Here is a 17,251-nt window from a genome sequence, read left to right as displayed (position 1 = left end):
TATTAACAGGTTTCTAAAATTATTACAAAAAGGCAATGACAAGCTGTGGTTTAGATATTTTTGATGCTGTTAGCTGTTTTCTCTTTCCCAGTGTTTATGCTTTTTACTGCTTTACATTCACTTTACTGTATAAATAACAGGGTGGTTTCATTCACTCATCTCACATACAGTAAGAACTTGTGTAGGCCTATATCCATCTAGAAAATCAAGCACATCTGAAAGGTTTTTATATCCATTTATGGCACATCAATTCTTTATTTTCATTCATCGGCTAATTTACAGAGTGCTTCAGGGGAGACATTACTCCTGGTATCTGACAGTGGTTGATAACATTAAGAAGTCAGAAGGCATATATGAGGATTTGTATTTAATGTAAGGAAGTTGGACCCCCAGTTTCTTCATTTTTGTCATGTCTCCTTTCAGATCAAGATAAGCAGTTTCTAATCAGTTTTCTGCAGTAGGGAAGAAATATGCCCATATAAGAAACCCCCCTCATCTATGGAGGTAAGCCTGGCTGCTGACTGTGCCTTTCACTGGTGCAGTTTGTTACCATAGAGGACATGGGTGGATGTTATCTGAGGGGAATCACGCATCACATTGCAGTGGAGCATTTACCTTTTTCTTCTCTTTTCTGATTTGGTGTTGGGATATGAGCTTGACCTACTTCCATCTCAGCAGAGACATGTTACAGTGGGGTACACACCTGGAAACAGTACTGTCCAGGATGTGTGTCTATGTCTTTTTTTTGGCCTTTCGACAGGATGTTGCTTGTTTTAATCAAACTGGTTCCTATGCCTGCTGGTGTTAATGAAGCCAAAGTGGTTTCTTGTTGTTGTTGTAGTTGGTTGCAGATGTATGAGGCAGGACATGATGTCATGAAGAAGGGGTCACAGACAGTTCTGAGTTAGCATTATGGAAATTGTATGGTTTTTGTTTAAGAGTATGTGTGTATTTGTGTATGTGTATCTACTGCAGGCCTGAGGGGCTCAATCTGACGAGTAAATATGAACCACCTGGAGATCTTGGAGGAGAAATCTTGGCTGCTTCTTCTGAAATCAATAACGCACAACACAGATGAAGAACAGAGGTGAGTGAGTTCACTAAAGGCACTGTTTGTTTGTGTATGTTAATGTCTATACAGGAGGGGAAACACATGAACATGAATTAAGCCAAGTCTAACCATATATAGTTCAGCAATGTGTGTTTTTAGGACTCAGAGTGGTTGTAGTAAACCTGTTTTCTCCTTAGAGCATGCATCACAGCTTATTGATAGAGCAACTCTTTATTAGTTGTTTGGGGCGAACGCTTTGCTAACACAGCAAACTAGTGATGCTAATTTACTCGTTGGGCTGACTCATATGTTATAGCATCACATGATGTGTGTGGCAGCAAGGAAAAGTACCCAAAAGCAGACAATCATGCAAACAGGAATCATTATGATTTATATGAGGATCTTTTGAAGTAGAATCTTGATTAATAGGCCGACAGATGTACAAAGGATACACAGGAACAGGTCAGGTAAAAGGTTCAGGAACAGATTGAGGTTCATCAATTAGCGACTGGAAAGCACAGATGTAAAGCAGCGTTGAAAATCCAGCAATCATTTGGCAAAAGGAGCTTGTGTGTGTTCTGACAGGGTCATTGGGGAAAGAGACAAAGGTCAGGTGATTAAAACAGGTGTAAAAGTCTGAGGATGATGTTTGCAGGATGGCAAGAAAATGGGAGCGATTCTAAATGGAAGAACGTAGAAAGTCAGAACTTATTGTACCATTTAAATCCTTGTATTTATATCAAATGAGCTACTGTCACTTATATGCCCAAATATGTTCCAACAATAACAAATAAGTTGTTCTGTAGGTATTCCTAACGGTAATGTAGAGTTTTCCTTTCATGCAGCATAGAAAAAGTTGATGACTCATCTTGCACCCGGGGGCATAAACTTATTTTGTTCCCATTGAAGCGCTTTATTGAAATTTCTATGTCCCTTCTCTATGAAACACAGGACTAACTAGGCCGCTTCCCAGGGACTTGTTATGGACATTTTACAGATTCCATGTGATTTCCTGAATGATTTGAGGAATTAAATGTTAACTTTGACTGCTAATTGATACATTTTTTGCTCTACTTTTTATTTGACATATTTATTGGTCTATTTACTGTCTGTGAAACCTTAAGTTCTGATTTCAATCTTAAATGTGTGTTAAGCTGATTGCATATGCACCTACATGCACAGTGAAGAGCCATGAGTCCCAAAAGTGAGGAATGGCCTACTTTCTACTTTCCTATGATGCGATTATCAGTAAGCCTTCTGTTTTTTTAGAACAGAGCGAAATCACCAATACTAAGAGGCTTTGTTTTATGCCACTGAAAGATATGTGTATCATTTGCCACAATAGCAAAGAGCAAGGTACAGGATTTTGTGAGGATTTAGTTTTATCCATCTCAGTTTGAGTTTTCCTCAAAAAATAACTAGGTGCTGTTGTGTCAAATCCCTTCAAAATACGACACAAAACCTCTGTGCACTCCTGTAGGTTCAGAGCACCAAGCGCTTAGACGACAACGGACAGAAAGTCAGGTTTGGTTTGTCTGTATCATCATGGAGTAGACTCGGTAAACTGGCCATTTAGAAGTAAATCTGTCTAAATTAATGTGCTCTTTGTCTCACTAATGCAGCGTGCTGCCTGGGCGGTGAATGCCCCGGCTTTGTGCCATTTTATTTGAACAATAGTAAACCCTGGTGGCTTGTCTGACTGGTTATGCTGGGTGAAATATGCCTCTGAGATGTAGATGTGCTCAGGATGCCAAAGGAGGGAGAGCAGAGGGCGGGAACAGCTCAAGAGGAGTGACTTTAGGAGCAGTGTATGGCAATCAGATTAGTCCGATATGACTAATGAGTATTTCAAGTTATTCTTCATGTGCTTAATTAAAAATGATTAGTCACATGTTCTGTCGTGTGACACTTGTTTGAAATCACACTTCAGACTTTTAATCTCCTCTCCATTGTTTCTAAATCTTAAAACGAAACCTGGTTGCTCCCAAAGATCCAATAAAAGAAAACAGAAATGAACATTTTATTAATGAGGATTGAAGTTGGCCTCTCTAAAGTCGTTTTTTCGGGGCATTTTTGCCTTCATATGATAGCAAAGGGACAGGAATTGAACCAGTCTCCGCTATGACTAGGACGATAGCCTCTGTTTATGGGACACGCTGTTTAAGCACTGAGCTACACTGGCACCCCAATCTTGAAATGACTTATCATAGCTTTCGCTCTCTGTGTAGGTGGTCACATAGTACAGCACTTGAAACGTCTTTGGAACATCTTCGTCCCCCCCCTCCTCGGGTCTTGATATTCTCAGCTTCAATTTGCCGCATATCTCTCTAAGTTGAAACTCTAAATCTGCTCTTACTGATACAGTTATCCTCGCTCATAAATACGTCAGACGCCGCAGCCTGTATGAATGGTTAAGTCTTACAGCCTGGCCTTCCTGTGTGCTTTCTTCATTTAAACTATAATACTGGATGACAGCTTGTACTGCTTCCTGTATTCTACTTTTAGAATGATATCAGGGATTATTCAGTGCTTTTCTAAAAGGAGAGCTGTGGCGTTTTATAGATGATTTATTTTTAAAACTTGTAAAGTGACAGCCTGTTGAACTCCTCTCCTTGCAGTCAAAACACAATGAAGTTAACAGTGTGCTGCATCAGTGTCTCAGTGCTACTTTCATGCAGTCCATCAACTTATTCTATTCTTGTACGAATTACTTTCTGTCACAGCACAGTAATAAGATTTGTTGAAATGCAGTAAGCTCTTGCTACAGTCCTCTCTGCAGGGCTGGAAATCACATTTTGAGCAAAGACTGAATCAACCTTTGAAGTTTTTTATAGTGTGTTGCCATATTCTGAAGTTTAGTCTGAATTTTGTGCCGTTGTTTTTGTTTAATCAGTTATCAGTATTGAGTCTGGTTCTGCTCGAGGTTTCTGCCTGTTGAAAGGAAGTTTTCCCTCGCCGCTGTAACTAGCTAAATACAGTGAGGTGCAATGCTAATGGTGGATTAAGGTTGTGAGTCTTACCCGGTCTTGGTGTTGGGTATCTGTTTATAATTTGACATAGAGTATGGTCTAGACCTGCTATGTTTGTAGAAGCGTCTTGAGATAATGTTTGCTGTGATTTGGCGCTATAAAAATAAAGATTGATTGATTGATTGAAAGGTGTTGCTATGTAAATATCTTTGATCTCTGTGAAGTGTGAAAGTGAAGGTTTTATTCTCTGTGTATTTTGTAGCTTCGGGATCAGTTGTCTTGTCATTTGTCTTGTCAAGTCAACTTTGCTGATGGTAAACGTAGTGAGAATGTCAAAGTACTTCCTTGGTATACGAAATAAAACCGACTAAAAACCACAAAAGTTATTCAGACTTTTGTCATAAAAAATGTTACAAATAGGATTTATTACCTTCACATACAATGAGTTTAATACTTTCCTCTTGTGTCAGCATAACATACATTCCAGTACTCAACATTGCCCTTTGTCATATAAACACTCACAGCACACCGCGAGCTCGCCACCCTCATACAGCAGTTTTCTTTATAAGATTTAAAAAATTAAGAGCTTGAAGCCGTAGATGTAACAAGTTCAAATGGAGAAACAGAACGACACAAGAACAGGTTTGAAATAAAGAAGGAGCCAAAATTAAAATTCACATTCTTATTGTCAATCTTAGTTCATTTCAAATGACCCTGAGCAATAATCTGTGTAAACATTTCTACATTCGCTCCAAACTTAAACAATGGAGAAAAGAAAGGTCTGTGCTTCCCCCTCTTCCACATAAAATATTCTCTTTCTCACTAAATATGAACGAGGGAGCAACTGCCTTTTATAGGCATGCTGGTGTTCTTGTTTAACTATTGTATTTTGCTGTGCATATACAAGGAATAAACATCACACCAAATGGTCAATTAATCAGGAAATATTCTTCTTTGTTTATCTTTTTTGATTACGCAGTCGGCTGAAATATAAATATATTTGATCATATATAGTTGTATATTGTATTCAAGATGCTCCAGCAGTAGATATGTAGAAGCTGACAGCTGTTCTGCATATAATAAGGAGAAATCAACGTGCTAGGGGAAAGACAGAGCACAGCAGAGATCAGTCTGAGCTAGACTCTGGATCAGTCTGCACCATTCAGCCCTCTTCTGGGTGATGTAGGCTGGGGTGATGATCTGCACTGGAAGACGAGGTGAGCCCTCCACCCTGACCTTCTCACATAAGGCCTCAGCGATACAGATAACATACATACCACAGTCATAACTGTTCTGCTGTGACGGGCAGGGCTCCTCCACAAACAGAGCTTTCCTCCCGGCACCCAAAAAAGGCTCTAACTTGCTGGCGATGCGCCTGGCGTGCAAAGAATTGCTGCCGTTTTGAGAGTCATAGTGAGAAAAGTGGTTGGAGTTGTGATGGTAGACCAGAAGGCTCCAGTGGGATCCCCCAGCAGTCTGGTTGGAGTTGTCGTTAACAGCGAGGAAGACCCAGTGACGAGAAGCAAGATCCAGCGGCTCCAGAAATACAGCTAATTCATCGGGGCAAGAAGCGCACTTAATGAACTGAGTGACCTCCGGGCTAATGAAGGTGACGGTGTCTCCCAGGACTCTGAAGCGCTCAGCGGCAAAATACTCAAAGGCAAAACCAATGACCTGGTCATTGAGCCAATAAGGTCCCTCCAGTAAGGACACATCAGAGCGCCGCAACAGGCTGTCCTGATAGCTCAGCACGACAGGATCCATCCTCCAGTATTATAAGTGTCAGTCTGGAAAACAGAGGAAGAGCTGTGATGACAATTTAGTAGCTTGAAAAACAACAAAAATATTGATAAAGCAAAATCAATGGTCCTAAAATCAAAACATGAGGCTTAAACATACTGATTGTATCTTAACTTTAATTACTTTCTGACATATTGTGTACAAATCAATCAATCCATTGATCAAGACAGTGATCAGCAGATTTGTGGATAATGAAAGCACTGTTAGTTTCAACTCTACCGCAGTGCTTCAATAATAAATGGACTGTACTTATGAAGCACTTTTCTAGTCTTCTAACCACTCAAAGCACTTTTACACACATTCATGCATTTACAGTCGATGCAAAGTGCCCATCAGTATCGACTCATACCATCCGTGCACAGTCATACGCCACTTGCTGTGCCACTCAGGAGCAGCTGTGGGTTCAGTGCTTTGCCCAAGGATGCTCAGACATGTAGACTGTGGGAACTGGGATCAAGCTGCCGCCCACTGACCGGCAAACAAGTCTACCTCTGAGCCACAGTGATGAACTGATCACTCAGCATCAGCAAAGTCAAGCAAACAGACTGGAAGTGGTCGGACAGCCGAAGCAGTTTGAAGGTGACATTTTTGGTTCTCTGTTGATGCAATGGCCCCTAGCATTATTTTCTGTTAGTGTATAAAAACAATAATTGAAAAATGATTAAGCATTAATGACAATAGCAGGATATCTATCGATTGTCTTGGATTGCTCTAAACACAAATCAAAGTAGCAAATGTCACAACAGAAACTCATATGATGCTCATATAAGATGTTCATAGGATGATTCTCTTAACTGCTCTGCATTGGGATAAATCAATCAATCAAGCTTTATCTATACAGCACTTTTCATACAAGTGAAATGCAACCCAAAGTGCTTTATGGCGATTGAAAACAAGAAAGAAGCAGAAATAAATAATGGCAAAAAAAAGATTTTAAAGTAGAGACTAATGGCCGTACATGGCTAACATCAGGGATGTAAATGTGGATTATCTCTTAAAAAAGAGAGACTAATGCAGACTGACAACAATAAAATATGTGTAATAAAATAAGTTAAAGCGTCAAATTAATATTAAGAATATAAATAGTTAAAATAAATAAATGTAAAAAGGGTAAGGGTAAGAGTTGAAATAAAATTAAGGCTAAAAATATCAATAAAACTGAGTAGATAAATTAAAAATAGATATGAGTGAATAACTAAAAATAAAATAAGATAAACAATTAAAATTAGTAAAATAATAAGGCAACATTTAAAACAATATGGCAGTAAAATGTAAGTAATAAAATTGTTAAACCCTACACAAAAGCCGGACTGAATAGATAGTTTTTTAGTTTAAGTTTAAAAGTCTCAATAAAGGGGCACATTGTACATTATTCTAATATATCTTTAATAAAGTGTCTCACTCACTCCAACACGTTACCTCGACCTAGCTTATCGTAGACAGAGACAGGTGTTACATTGAGACAGTTTCAAAGGCGTGTGGTCTGCAGAAAACTTAGAAACTACATGGTGTTGGTGTCCTGTAATGCCAATGCGGAGTGTCACATTACTGCAATGCGTTTACTTCATGGTTTTTGCTAGCAGGCAGCTGCTGAAACAGTCTTTAGATTTAGCCTGAGCTAGCTACCCACTGCTTTCACCATCATACGAAGCTAAACAACTCAGCATAACCGCACGTTTAGTCCCGAAAACACAGCCCGTTCATTGACCTGTCACATTATATGAAGTTGATTTAATGTTCATACCTGTAAATGACACATTCAAATCAAAAGTAGCACGAAAACTGCAGCCTTGTCCCTCATTGCAATGACTAACGTAAACCGTTAGAGGACGTTAACGTTTGCGACACGGCATCGTTTGAAAGGGTAACAGTTTGTTTCAATACGTGCGATGATTTATGAAAAATGCTTTAGTTAGCAGCTATGTAAGAGGAAAGACAAACATATTTAAAAAAAGATAAATCAATACCAGTAAAGCTCTGACAGTTGTTAATTTAGTAAAATAAAACCTCTAATGTTGTTAAACAAACTTATAAAAATGTGTGGTGTTCAGTGTGTGCACAGCTGCCGTGTAATTTCTCGCCTGCTTCCTGTTAAGTCGCTCCATCCATGGATGCGTTCACGTCCTCATTTGAAGCTCCGATTTACAAGTTCTGTAGTCTTTGATCTATTAATGGACGAAATGTGGTTAGTTCAAAGCAACATTGGGGGCTGCAAAGTTTTTAGCATTTATATTTTGAAGGAAAATGAAAACAAAAACAAATTCAAACAATGTAATGCCATCTAAAAAGGAATGCATTTGTTTCTTTTAGGCATTTTAAATCATTAGTTTTTAACTTTTTAACCTCTGATTGCACCTGTTTCAACTGACTTTGTGTTAACATTACTTTTTAATTGTTGTCTGTTTTTAATTGATCGTCGTTATTTTAAGGTTTTATCTTTTATTTGCTTGTCATGCATTATAATGTTTCTTTTATATGCTCGTCGTCATTGTAAATGAGGACTTCGCTCTCAATGATTTTTCGAGTTTCAATAAAGATAATTATTATATTATATTCTATTATAGTCCTCAGAACCTCAGAACCAGTCCTCCAGAACCTCCATTGGCTTCCCATCCCCTTCAGAATACAGTACAAGATCCTACTCATCACCTATAAAGCCCTCCATAACCTAGCTCCCTCCTACCTCACCGACCTTCTGCAGCCATATAATCCCTCCCGCAACCTCCGCTCCACCAACGCCAACCTCCTCACCCCTCTCACCAAACCCAAGCACCGAACCTGGGGGGACAGGGCCTTCTCTGTCGCTGCCCCCACCCTCTGGAACTCTCTCCCCCAACACCTCAGATTCTCTCCCTCACTCACCAAATTCAAATCCGGACTCAAAACACACCTATTTACAAAGGCTTTTAAACTATAACTGATTGATTTTTTTTCTTGTTTTGTTTTATTTTGCTGCCTTGCTTTTATTTGCTTTCTTCACTGTTCTCCTTTTGCTTCCTATTGTAAAATTGTATTTTCATGTAAAGCGCTTGGAGAACCTTTTAAAGCGCTTTTATAAATAAAATGTATTATTATTATTATTATTATTATTATTATATTATTATGTGTGTAGAAAAAGTAATGCAATTGTAAACTGGTTTCTGGTTGCCAGCCCAATACCTACTTTCGTCAGTATTTTGTCAGGATAACATCGTGTCAAGTAGTCAAGCATCAAGAAATCTTTATTGCCAAGTGAGCTAGCACGCACAAGGAATTTGACTTGGTGAATGGAACACTGGTACTTAACAACAACAAGACAGTAAGGACAATAAACATAGAAACCTAAAAACTAACCTTAAAAATTCTTAATAAAAATACAAATACTATCTGTACAAAGAAAGGTATGGAAGTTATTTTAAGATATAAATTAATTAATTAGCCTAAGTCAGAGTGCAAGTCAGGTTCCAAAATGTTCTCCGACTTCATACTGTAGTCTCTGCAACTTTAACTGCTATTTTTACCAGATTATCCCAACACCCCTTGAATGCCGGACACTGAAGTCATCTGGATAAGGGCTGAAAAGATGGCGCTTTATTTATTCCAATGCATTTGCTCTCTGAGCTTCCACACGTTTTTTGTTTTGTTTTGGGTGCCAGTTAGCATGTGCAGTAGTGCCCTTCTCTAGTTGGGCCGGTTCCAAGCTCAGATTCAAGTATTCTTCGTTTTGCTGCAGCTCATTTTATTTTGATCATTTTAAGGATAAACATACTTTATTGTTGTAGTGACCGCAATTGCTGCAGTCCCCTTTTCAGCCACAACTAAAACCCCCAAAGTCCTGCTCTGGTATCCTGGGGGCTTGTCTCCCTTCTATGGTGGCCCTGAATAACAAAACAAACTTACAAAAGATGAAACACTTTTACAAAGTATGAGACAAATTTACATTTTGGAAAACATTTTCACTTTTTTTAAAACAAAATTACATCAGCAAAACACTTTTACCGAGGCCGAAACAAATTTGCATTTAAGAAAACAGATTTACAAAAGATGAAATACCTTTACAAAGTTGGAGACAATTTTACAAACGACGGAACACTTTTACCATTTCTGAAATAAATTAACATTTCATTTTTTAGGAAAGAGAATGTACCAAATACCGGAAGTGATACGGAAGTGATGGAGTGAGGGGTCATTTAGTTTGTTTTGATGGAGAGAAACCAAATGGAGATGGACATGGTTTACATATTAGGACATCCTCGGGTCTCCGAGTGAGGTGTCAGACCTCAGCTGAAAAAGCATCATGTCTCCAGAAAAGCTCCGTCATATCTCCGCAAAACCTTCATCATGTGTCAGAATTCAGATGAAACTCAGACCACATCGCCTCAGGCTAAATGGAGTCAGGCTAAAAGGAGTCAGACTCAACGGTAAAAGTGTTCTGTCGTTTGAAAATTGTCTCCAACTTTTAAAAGTGTATCATCTTTTGTAAATTTGTTTCCTCAAATGTAAATTTGTTCTGGCCTTGGTAAAAGTGTTTTGCTAATGTAATTTTGTTTTTTAAATATACATTTTTTTTCCAAAATGTAAATTTGTCTCATACTTTGTAAAAGTGTTTCATCTTTTGTAGATGTGTTTTGTCCTTCAGGGCCACCGTACTTGTCTCCCTCCTCCCCCTCTGCATGATCTCCCCGCCCATGAGCAGCGTGACCGCGCTCGGGTGCGCATCCCCGAGTGGCCGCACTGATTAGCAAGGCAAAGTAGAGTTTTCAGAGACGGTCACCGAGCCGCGGAGGACTGTTTTTATAATTACATCCAAACAACGAACACGCAAGGATAAACATGCACAAGTTTCCGGCTCGTACCTGAATCGCGAGGAGTTTTTCAGAGGCGAGCAGGAGGAGCGAGGAGGAAACAAATTAAATCAGTGGGAATGCAGGGAATTAAATAGAGACTTAAGCATTTTGTGTGGCTACAAGTGTGTGTGGCTCTGCAAACCCCGTCCGGGAAGGAGACGACACAACTTGAAACCCACTTTCCAGTTGACTTCAGTTCTCGTTTGGAGGTGAGTGTGTGATGTTGCGGAGTGGGTCACTGCTGTGTGGGGCTGTGTGGTGGTGGGAAGAGAAGAGAGGCTTTGAAGTGGAAGCAGCCGATGAATCAAGAAACTTGCTCTTTTAATCTGCCGTGATTTGTAAGATTGGTTGCGATGCTTTCAAGGTGTGTATGGGCTCAGTCGGTGCTGTTGCTGAATTAATTGTCACATTTAGAGGTGTGCGTGTGTGTGTGTGAAGGTTGAGAGTATGAAAAAGTTTGTGTTGCTGCTCAGTGACATGTCATTTCATAGACTACTACTACAGACTACTTGCTGTAGATCTAAAGCCTCACACAGTACCATGAAAGGTGACACTGCCCTTTAAAGAGCTGAATCCTGCTTTGATTCACTTTATTCATCTTTGTGTTATTCACGCATGTGTCCGGGATCATACAGTTGTGAGCAGTTTGATGTAAATTTGATTTAAATAAGCTAAATATTCTGCTCTGGTTGATGTTGTTAAAGAGCCAAATAAACAAACAGGCAGATAAAACAACATGTACTCACTGGATGATACAGGATAAATGAGAAGAGTTAAAAATAATCTCAGAACAGCTGACAATCAGACCAGAGTACTCATTAAAACCACCCCCCATGAGTCTGGTGTTTAATACGCAGATTCATTAGGGAATAAGTTGTGCTCTGTCTGAAGCATCACGCTGCTGCAGCAGGGTGGGGTAAATGTTTACATGTATTATTTAGTGGAGGTCAGACAATGCAGCTAATAATGCAGTGGAAGCGATAAAGACTGCACAGCAGCTGTAACCGAACAGGGAGGTCTGATGGGGTGAAGAAGAAGCTGCTGAATCATGGCTGTCTCTCAGTGGACACAGAGTCCAGATCTCACTCTGCAGATGATGCCTTTAAGAAAGCTGGTATTTTTGCATTTACTGTAGTATTTTTGGAGACTTAGCCTTGCATTATGTTTCTGCTACTTAGCAGGAATTTGTACTCACAGTACTTCATTGTACTTCTCCAATAATCTATCTTACATGATTGTATTGTCAAGAAGAGGATGCTTCAGTTTCCCTGAACAAGACTTATTGAATTGACAGTCAGGCACAGGGAGGACCTTTGACAACCTAAATCCTGCTCTTTAATCATGGACTAAAAATGATAAGATTTAAAAGTATGGAATCACTGAAATCAGTGTCTGCAAAACATTAGAGCAAATGACTTTAATTCAAGTAGCTGTGTAGTTCCTCTGAGAGCTTGTCCCTCCTCCGATCAGCACAGGTGATGAGAGTAAAGTGGGCCTGTCCTGCAGGAATGTGAGGACTGAGAAGACACAGCTGCTGCAGCCTGAGAGGCGGCCGGGGCTGAGACTCTGGCAACTGGTCCCTGTCGACATCTGACACCCAGCAGTCCCTGCCGTCTGCTCTTTTGAGAAAGACCGGATTCAGTTTGTATCACATCGGGTTGAGTCTGTGCAGAGCGATATCACCGGCACCACCTGAAAGACTGACGCAGGGGTTTGAAAGGTTGAAGGCTCAGATTTGAAAGCTCTAAAGGAGCTAATCTGTGCAGGATTTTGTGGTTTTACCAATATTATGGAACATAATGAAGACAACTTCGGACTAAGACAATCTGTGGAAGAACTTTAAATAGGCATAATCATGTAAGAAAAGTTGTACACAATAAATATAAAATCACAGACTTTCACTTTGAAATCAGGAACATGTAACGCTTAGTTCAGTAGTTAGTTGTCAGTGCAACATCATGAAGGATTCAGTCAGTGTTCTCTCAGCAGAACAATGAAGAACTTTAGCTTTTTCCACCTCATACATCACATCCTTTAGACATGAGGTGTGGCCTGACCTTCATCCAGTCTCCTTCTTTCAGTCCAGATTCATTCATACGGAGTCATGTTGTTTTACAGTCATGTTGAAACTGTTGTCATCGGCTCAACTTCCTTTGAATGACTCGCATGTAGATGGATGATGTAACTCAATTGACAGATTCCTTGGTAGAATGTTTTACACCCTCTCATGGGTTGTCAGAGATGTGTCATCTTGTAGAAGTGCAAAAAATGAAACTTAAGAAAAAGTTGATGAGTGGCAGGTTTACTGAACGCAGTCCTGGTCTTTGAAGGAGACATGGTCTGTGTTTGAGTGCAGCACTTTTTAGATGTAGACCAGCTGAAGCGTCATAATGAGAGACAGCAGCCCTCACTCTACAGTTTAAAGCCCTCCTGTCATAAAATATATATCAGCAGGCATTAAAATAACTCTGTCCTGATGTATAACCTGATCCTCTTTCAAAGTGCATCGCTGTGTGTCTGTAAGTGTGGGGCAATTTCATGCTTAGTAAAGGAAGATTAAGGGATCAGTGTTAAAAACCTAACTTCATTCTTATCTATGATAACAACTGATCGATTGTTTCAAATGTTACAACTTTTTTGGTTCAGATTCTCAAATACCGGTTTTTCAGACGTGTCTATCTCTGTTTGGTTTTTTTTACTCCTCTATGACAGAGAAATTATTTTTGGGGTTGTGCACAAAACAAGAGATTTGAGGACTTCATTGTGAAGTTAGAAAGGAACCATTTTCCTCTATTTTATTGGCCAAACAACTCACATTTAAACGAGAAAACAATCAGAAAACAGACTGTCAGCATCACAGACATTTTAGTAGTTATTTTCCTGATGAGATCTGCAGTTACACTGAAATCTGCCATAACAGCTGCTATTACAACAGTTTAAACGGACTCTAGCCATCACAAACACATGTCAGTAAACTACATTTTTAACTGAAGAGGGAACGTTGAAATAGTTTGGCTCGATCTCTGCTTGAACGTCACCACGATGTGACCAAAACACTAATGCACAGTAACTGATGTTCATGGTAATTCTTAAATCACCTCATGTTCCTTATTTTGGCGCTTTGTCATAATTAGAGTGAATGTAGGACTGCAGCCTTGGAGAAGACCACACCAGTCATTCTTTGAACAGTAATTAATTTAATAGCTCTTTAAAAACAGAAATACTGTGTTTGTTTGAAAAGTGTAATCCTTGAAGCCGGCTGTTTTCTTCTCTGGATAACACATCATACCTCTGTGCTGTCAGCACGTCTTTGCACCTCCTCAGTGCCTCCTGCAAGCCTGTGCTGTTCATACAGTCTCTTACATGAAGTGACTCCGTGCTCTGGTCCCTGCGATGTTACCTGCCCAACCAAATCTCAGCTCCTGAAAAAAAAACAAGTCACGTGCTGCTGCAGCTCACATGATGGAGACGTCCTGAAAAGTGTTGTGTGGCCTCATGATGGGATTGTGTGGCGTAAGTGATTGGCGTGCACATGAAGTCATTAAAGAGGAACCTGCTTGTGTTGCACTGAACAAAGCTCCCCTTTCTTTGGTCGGCCATTATATGAGAGAGGCTTTGGCCTCAAAGGCTCAGCCTCCCCACGTTTTGCATTTCCCCTCATTAACTCACTCTGCTGCAAACAGAGGCCACAGTGAGACGCTGAGAAGAAAGTGTATTGTGTTATTCTTTGTGATTTGTTTTTACAGAATGAGCTGAAATTGTTCTTTTTAATTAATACCTCAAATTGTGCAGAGGAGTCAACAAACATCCCTGTGATCTGGAAGTCCAGTTTGTTTCTCTTTAAATGAGATTACCCAGGGTTTGTTTGGAAAGGGATGCAAGTGTTTTCATGTGTTTTTTGTCACAGATCTGTGATTTATAGTCAAAGCTTTATTAGATTAGATTAGGCTGTTCAATAGAAAGCTTTTAATATTTATTCTGTGTGTCATTTCAAACCAAACTCTTATATGAGCCAACACAAGTCTCATTTTCGCCCTGTGAGACAAAAATAAATCAGTCTGCCATAAGCACTGGCTTTGGACCATTTCCAGTTAGCAACTTTCCGAGTGTTTGAAATCGGAGCTTCATTGTTTTAAGTTTTATTATTTAGCCAGATAAAGAACTGAAGTTATTTGACATACTCAAACAGAGAAAAGAGCGTGCAGAAGTGAGCTGCAGCTCATCTGGCAGTCCCCGAAGCCTGTATCTGACAGAACTGATTTCTAATGTGACACTACTTAATTTAGTATATTCAGACTGTTTCTTATTTTTGATTTTACACTCTGTGTAAAAAGTGCATGAATGAGATATTCTGAAACAGTCCCAACCTAAAACTGAGTTTCAATACCTTCAAAACAGGCTAGCAGCAGCTCAGCACGCAGCCCCTCCTGCCTTTTCATGTCCTCTATAGAGTGCCTGAGAGACTCTGATTTTGAAAAGTTTATTTCCCGTTGTAATCAGTGGGAATGCTTCTGTGCAGAGTCGGAGCTCTCTTTGGATAATTCAGCAGAGATACGGCAAAATGTGAGTAGACTGGAAGTCTTTTGACTGATGAATTAAGTCATTGCCTTTTTGAAGGCGGCTCTGCGGTCATGCAGAGAGAGCAGTTTACCAAAGATGAAGATGTTTGAGTTCATGTTCCTGCTGTGTAGTTTTATTAATCCATCTCTGTGAGTCCATCATTTGTGAGGACTTTATTAAATGACATGGTTATAGAGAAACATGTTCATATTCTAAAAATGTCAAATCAGTACTTGCCAAAATCTTGATTGTAAAATGAGTCCTGAGTCAAGGTGAAAAGATAAGATCAGTATACGTCTTTGTGCTGAATCTGTACAGGTGATTTGACGGACGCCTGCAGTGAGCACATTTTCTGCACGCTGTTTTTTTGTCAGTGGAAACTAAAGTTGTGATTTGCTGAATTTTTGTGTGTTTTGTGACACAGCTGTGACAATAGCTCGTGGCCCCCTGCAACCTCACGTACAGACAGGACAGGGCCCATGTTAATCCTCAGGCATGTGCTGTTGTGTAACGGTACACAATACTGTCCGTCTGCAGAGCGGAGCAGAGCTGCAGTGTACACGGTGAAGCTATCAGAGAAGTGTGATCGTCTTGTTAAAGTTATTCTAGTTCATCATTTAAGATCCATCATTAGAAATTATTTAGAATGGAGAATAGAGGAACAGTTGATATGCTGCTTTTATAATATTTCAAAGAAAGAAACTTACTGAAAGGTAAAGTTAAGATGAAGAAATTCATGGCCAGAGGATGTTTAACCGAACAGATCACTGAATAAAGTCTGTGCACAACGTTGACTGTTGTATTCAAGCAAGGCTGCAGCTGTTTATTTCTTAATCAATTAGTTTGATTTAAAAAAACAGAATAATTGAGGAAACAAAGAGAAAAAGACATAAAAATGTGTTACATTTAAGGCCATTTAACCTTGAATATTCAGTTTATTTTCTCTGCTATGTTAAACAAAATATCTTCGGGTGGCAGGAAAAACAGGACTTTTAAGACCTTTGTCTTCAGTTTTATCAAACACTAATTGATGTTTTTTTTTAACATTTTTTATGAACATTATAGACACCAAACAACTCTGATAAATCTAGAAAAGAGGCATATATTTCTGAACAACAAAAGATAGTTGTTTGATAAAGCTTTACTTGACAGAGAATGCTATTTAAATCTGAAAAGGCTGTGATAAAAACATGTATTTGCAGCTTGAATTTATTATTTATCAATTCATTTAATTTTAAACTTTGAACCCTGAAGTGAAGGCTGTTAAGTAAAAAATAAGGGAGGTCTGGAGCTTCATTTGAATTCTGTTCCTGCAAATAAAACTTCTCCTTTTGGTGTGAAGCTGGATTTAAAAATGGTGAAACATCTGTTAAACTTTAAACAATGTTTCCACCAGAAGTTCTCAGAGCTACACTTTCCTTGATGATCCACTCCATCAGAAAGTTTTGAGAGTGTGGTCTCTGCCGGGGCTCTTATCTGTGAGGAATTCAGTGGTTTACAGTAGTCTGTACTCTGTCAGAAGGAGGCGAGAGGGGAGGAAGAGCTCAGATAGTTGTGTGTAACTGACAAACAGGCTGTGATAAGGTGGATTTCACATGAGGCCTAAAACATGCTCACTAATAGCTGGAATTCTTCTCCCGTCTAATCTGTACAGTAGTTATCAGTGGAGTAAATGAGCCGAAGATACAGGCCACTTCCAGATTATCCTGAAGTGTAACCATTAACTGGAGATGTGTGGTCAGAAGTGTGGCCTTTGAGGTGTCGTTGAATGAACCATCAGGCCGTATGTAACAGGAAAATCTGTAAAAGATACAAGCTCTCTCGCTGTGGAGCTGTCACTGTTACAGATTGTAAGGTGGTTTTTATGATTTAAAGGGTCAGATTGGTTTAATAATTCAGATGAAACAGGTTCAGTCTCCTCAAAAGGCACACATTTATAAGAATTGGTTTAAGAAGTTTTTACACTTGTGACACTTTTTGTCTGACATTTATCTGAATACCTCACACTTTGAATTTAGTCTTATCTCCAGATTTTGTCCTAGATA

The 17,251-nt window shown here is 39.4% G+C and overlaps 2 protein-coding genes across 14 annotated transcripts in view; one reads left to right on the top strand and one right to left on the bottom strand.

Moving 5' to 3' along the window:
* The window catches only part of myo9aa (myosin IXAa), a 137,626-nt gene that overhangs the window by 291 nt on the left and 120,084 nt on the right, over positions 1–17,251 (top strand). For 6 of the 11 annotated variants that reach the window (XR_004630687.1, XR_004630684.1, XR_004630686.1 and 3 more), the window contains exon 1: positions 10,521–10,855. The gene's annotated coding sequence lies outside the window, so the exon portion shown is untranslated. Of the gene's footprint in view, positions 1–423; positions 505–975; positions 1,088–10,498; positions 10,856–17,251 lie in introns of those variants that run through there. The other 5 variants (XR_004630685.1, XR_004630682.1, XR_004630680.1 and 2 more) reach the window with 2 other exon arrangements.
* senp8 (SUMO peptidase family member, NEDD8 specific) lies at positions 4,422–7,923 on the bottom strand. 3 transcript variants are annotated; one of them, XM_034679617.1, is made up of 2 exons: positions 7,902–7,923; positions 4,422–5,807 (listed from the first exon to the last, which is right to left on the bottom strand). In XM_034679617.1, exon 2 carries the CDS (start codon positions 5,782–5,784, stop codon positions 5,119–5,121), a length of 666 nt encoding a protein of 221 aa, XP_034535508.1. In that variant the 5' UTR covers positions 5,785–5,807; positions 7,902–7,923; the 3' UTR covers positions 4,422–5,118. The 3 variants fall into 3 exon arrangements, with proteins under 3 accessions (XP_034535508.1, XP_034535507.1, XP_034535506.1); XM_034679616.1 differs by lacking the exon at positions 7,902–7,923 and adding an exon at positions 7,788–7,801; XM_034679615.1 differs by lacking the exon at positions 7,902–7,923 and adding an exon at positions 7,565–7,696.

This window comes from Notolabrus celidotus, chromosome 3 (genome assembly GCF_009762535.1).
Source record: "Notolabrus celidotus isolate fNotCel1 chromosome 3, fNotCel1.pri, whole genome shotgun sequence".
Lineage (NCBI taxonomy): Eukaryota > Metazoa > Chordata > Actinopteri > Labriformes > Labridae > Notolabrus > Notolabrus celidotus.
The sequence above is the reverse complement of the archived record's forward strand: the minus strand, read 5'-3'. Positions and strand labels throughout refer to the sequence as shown.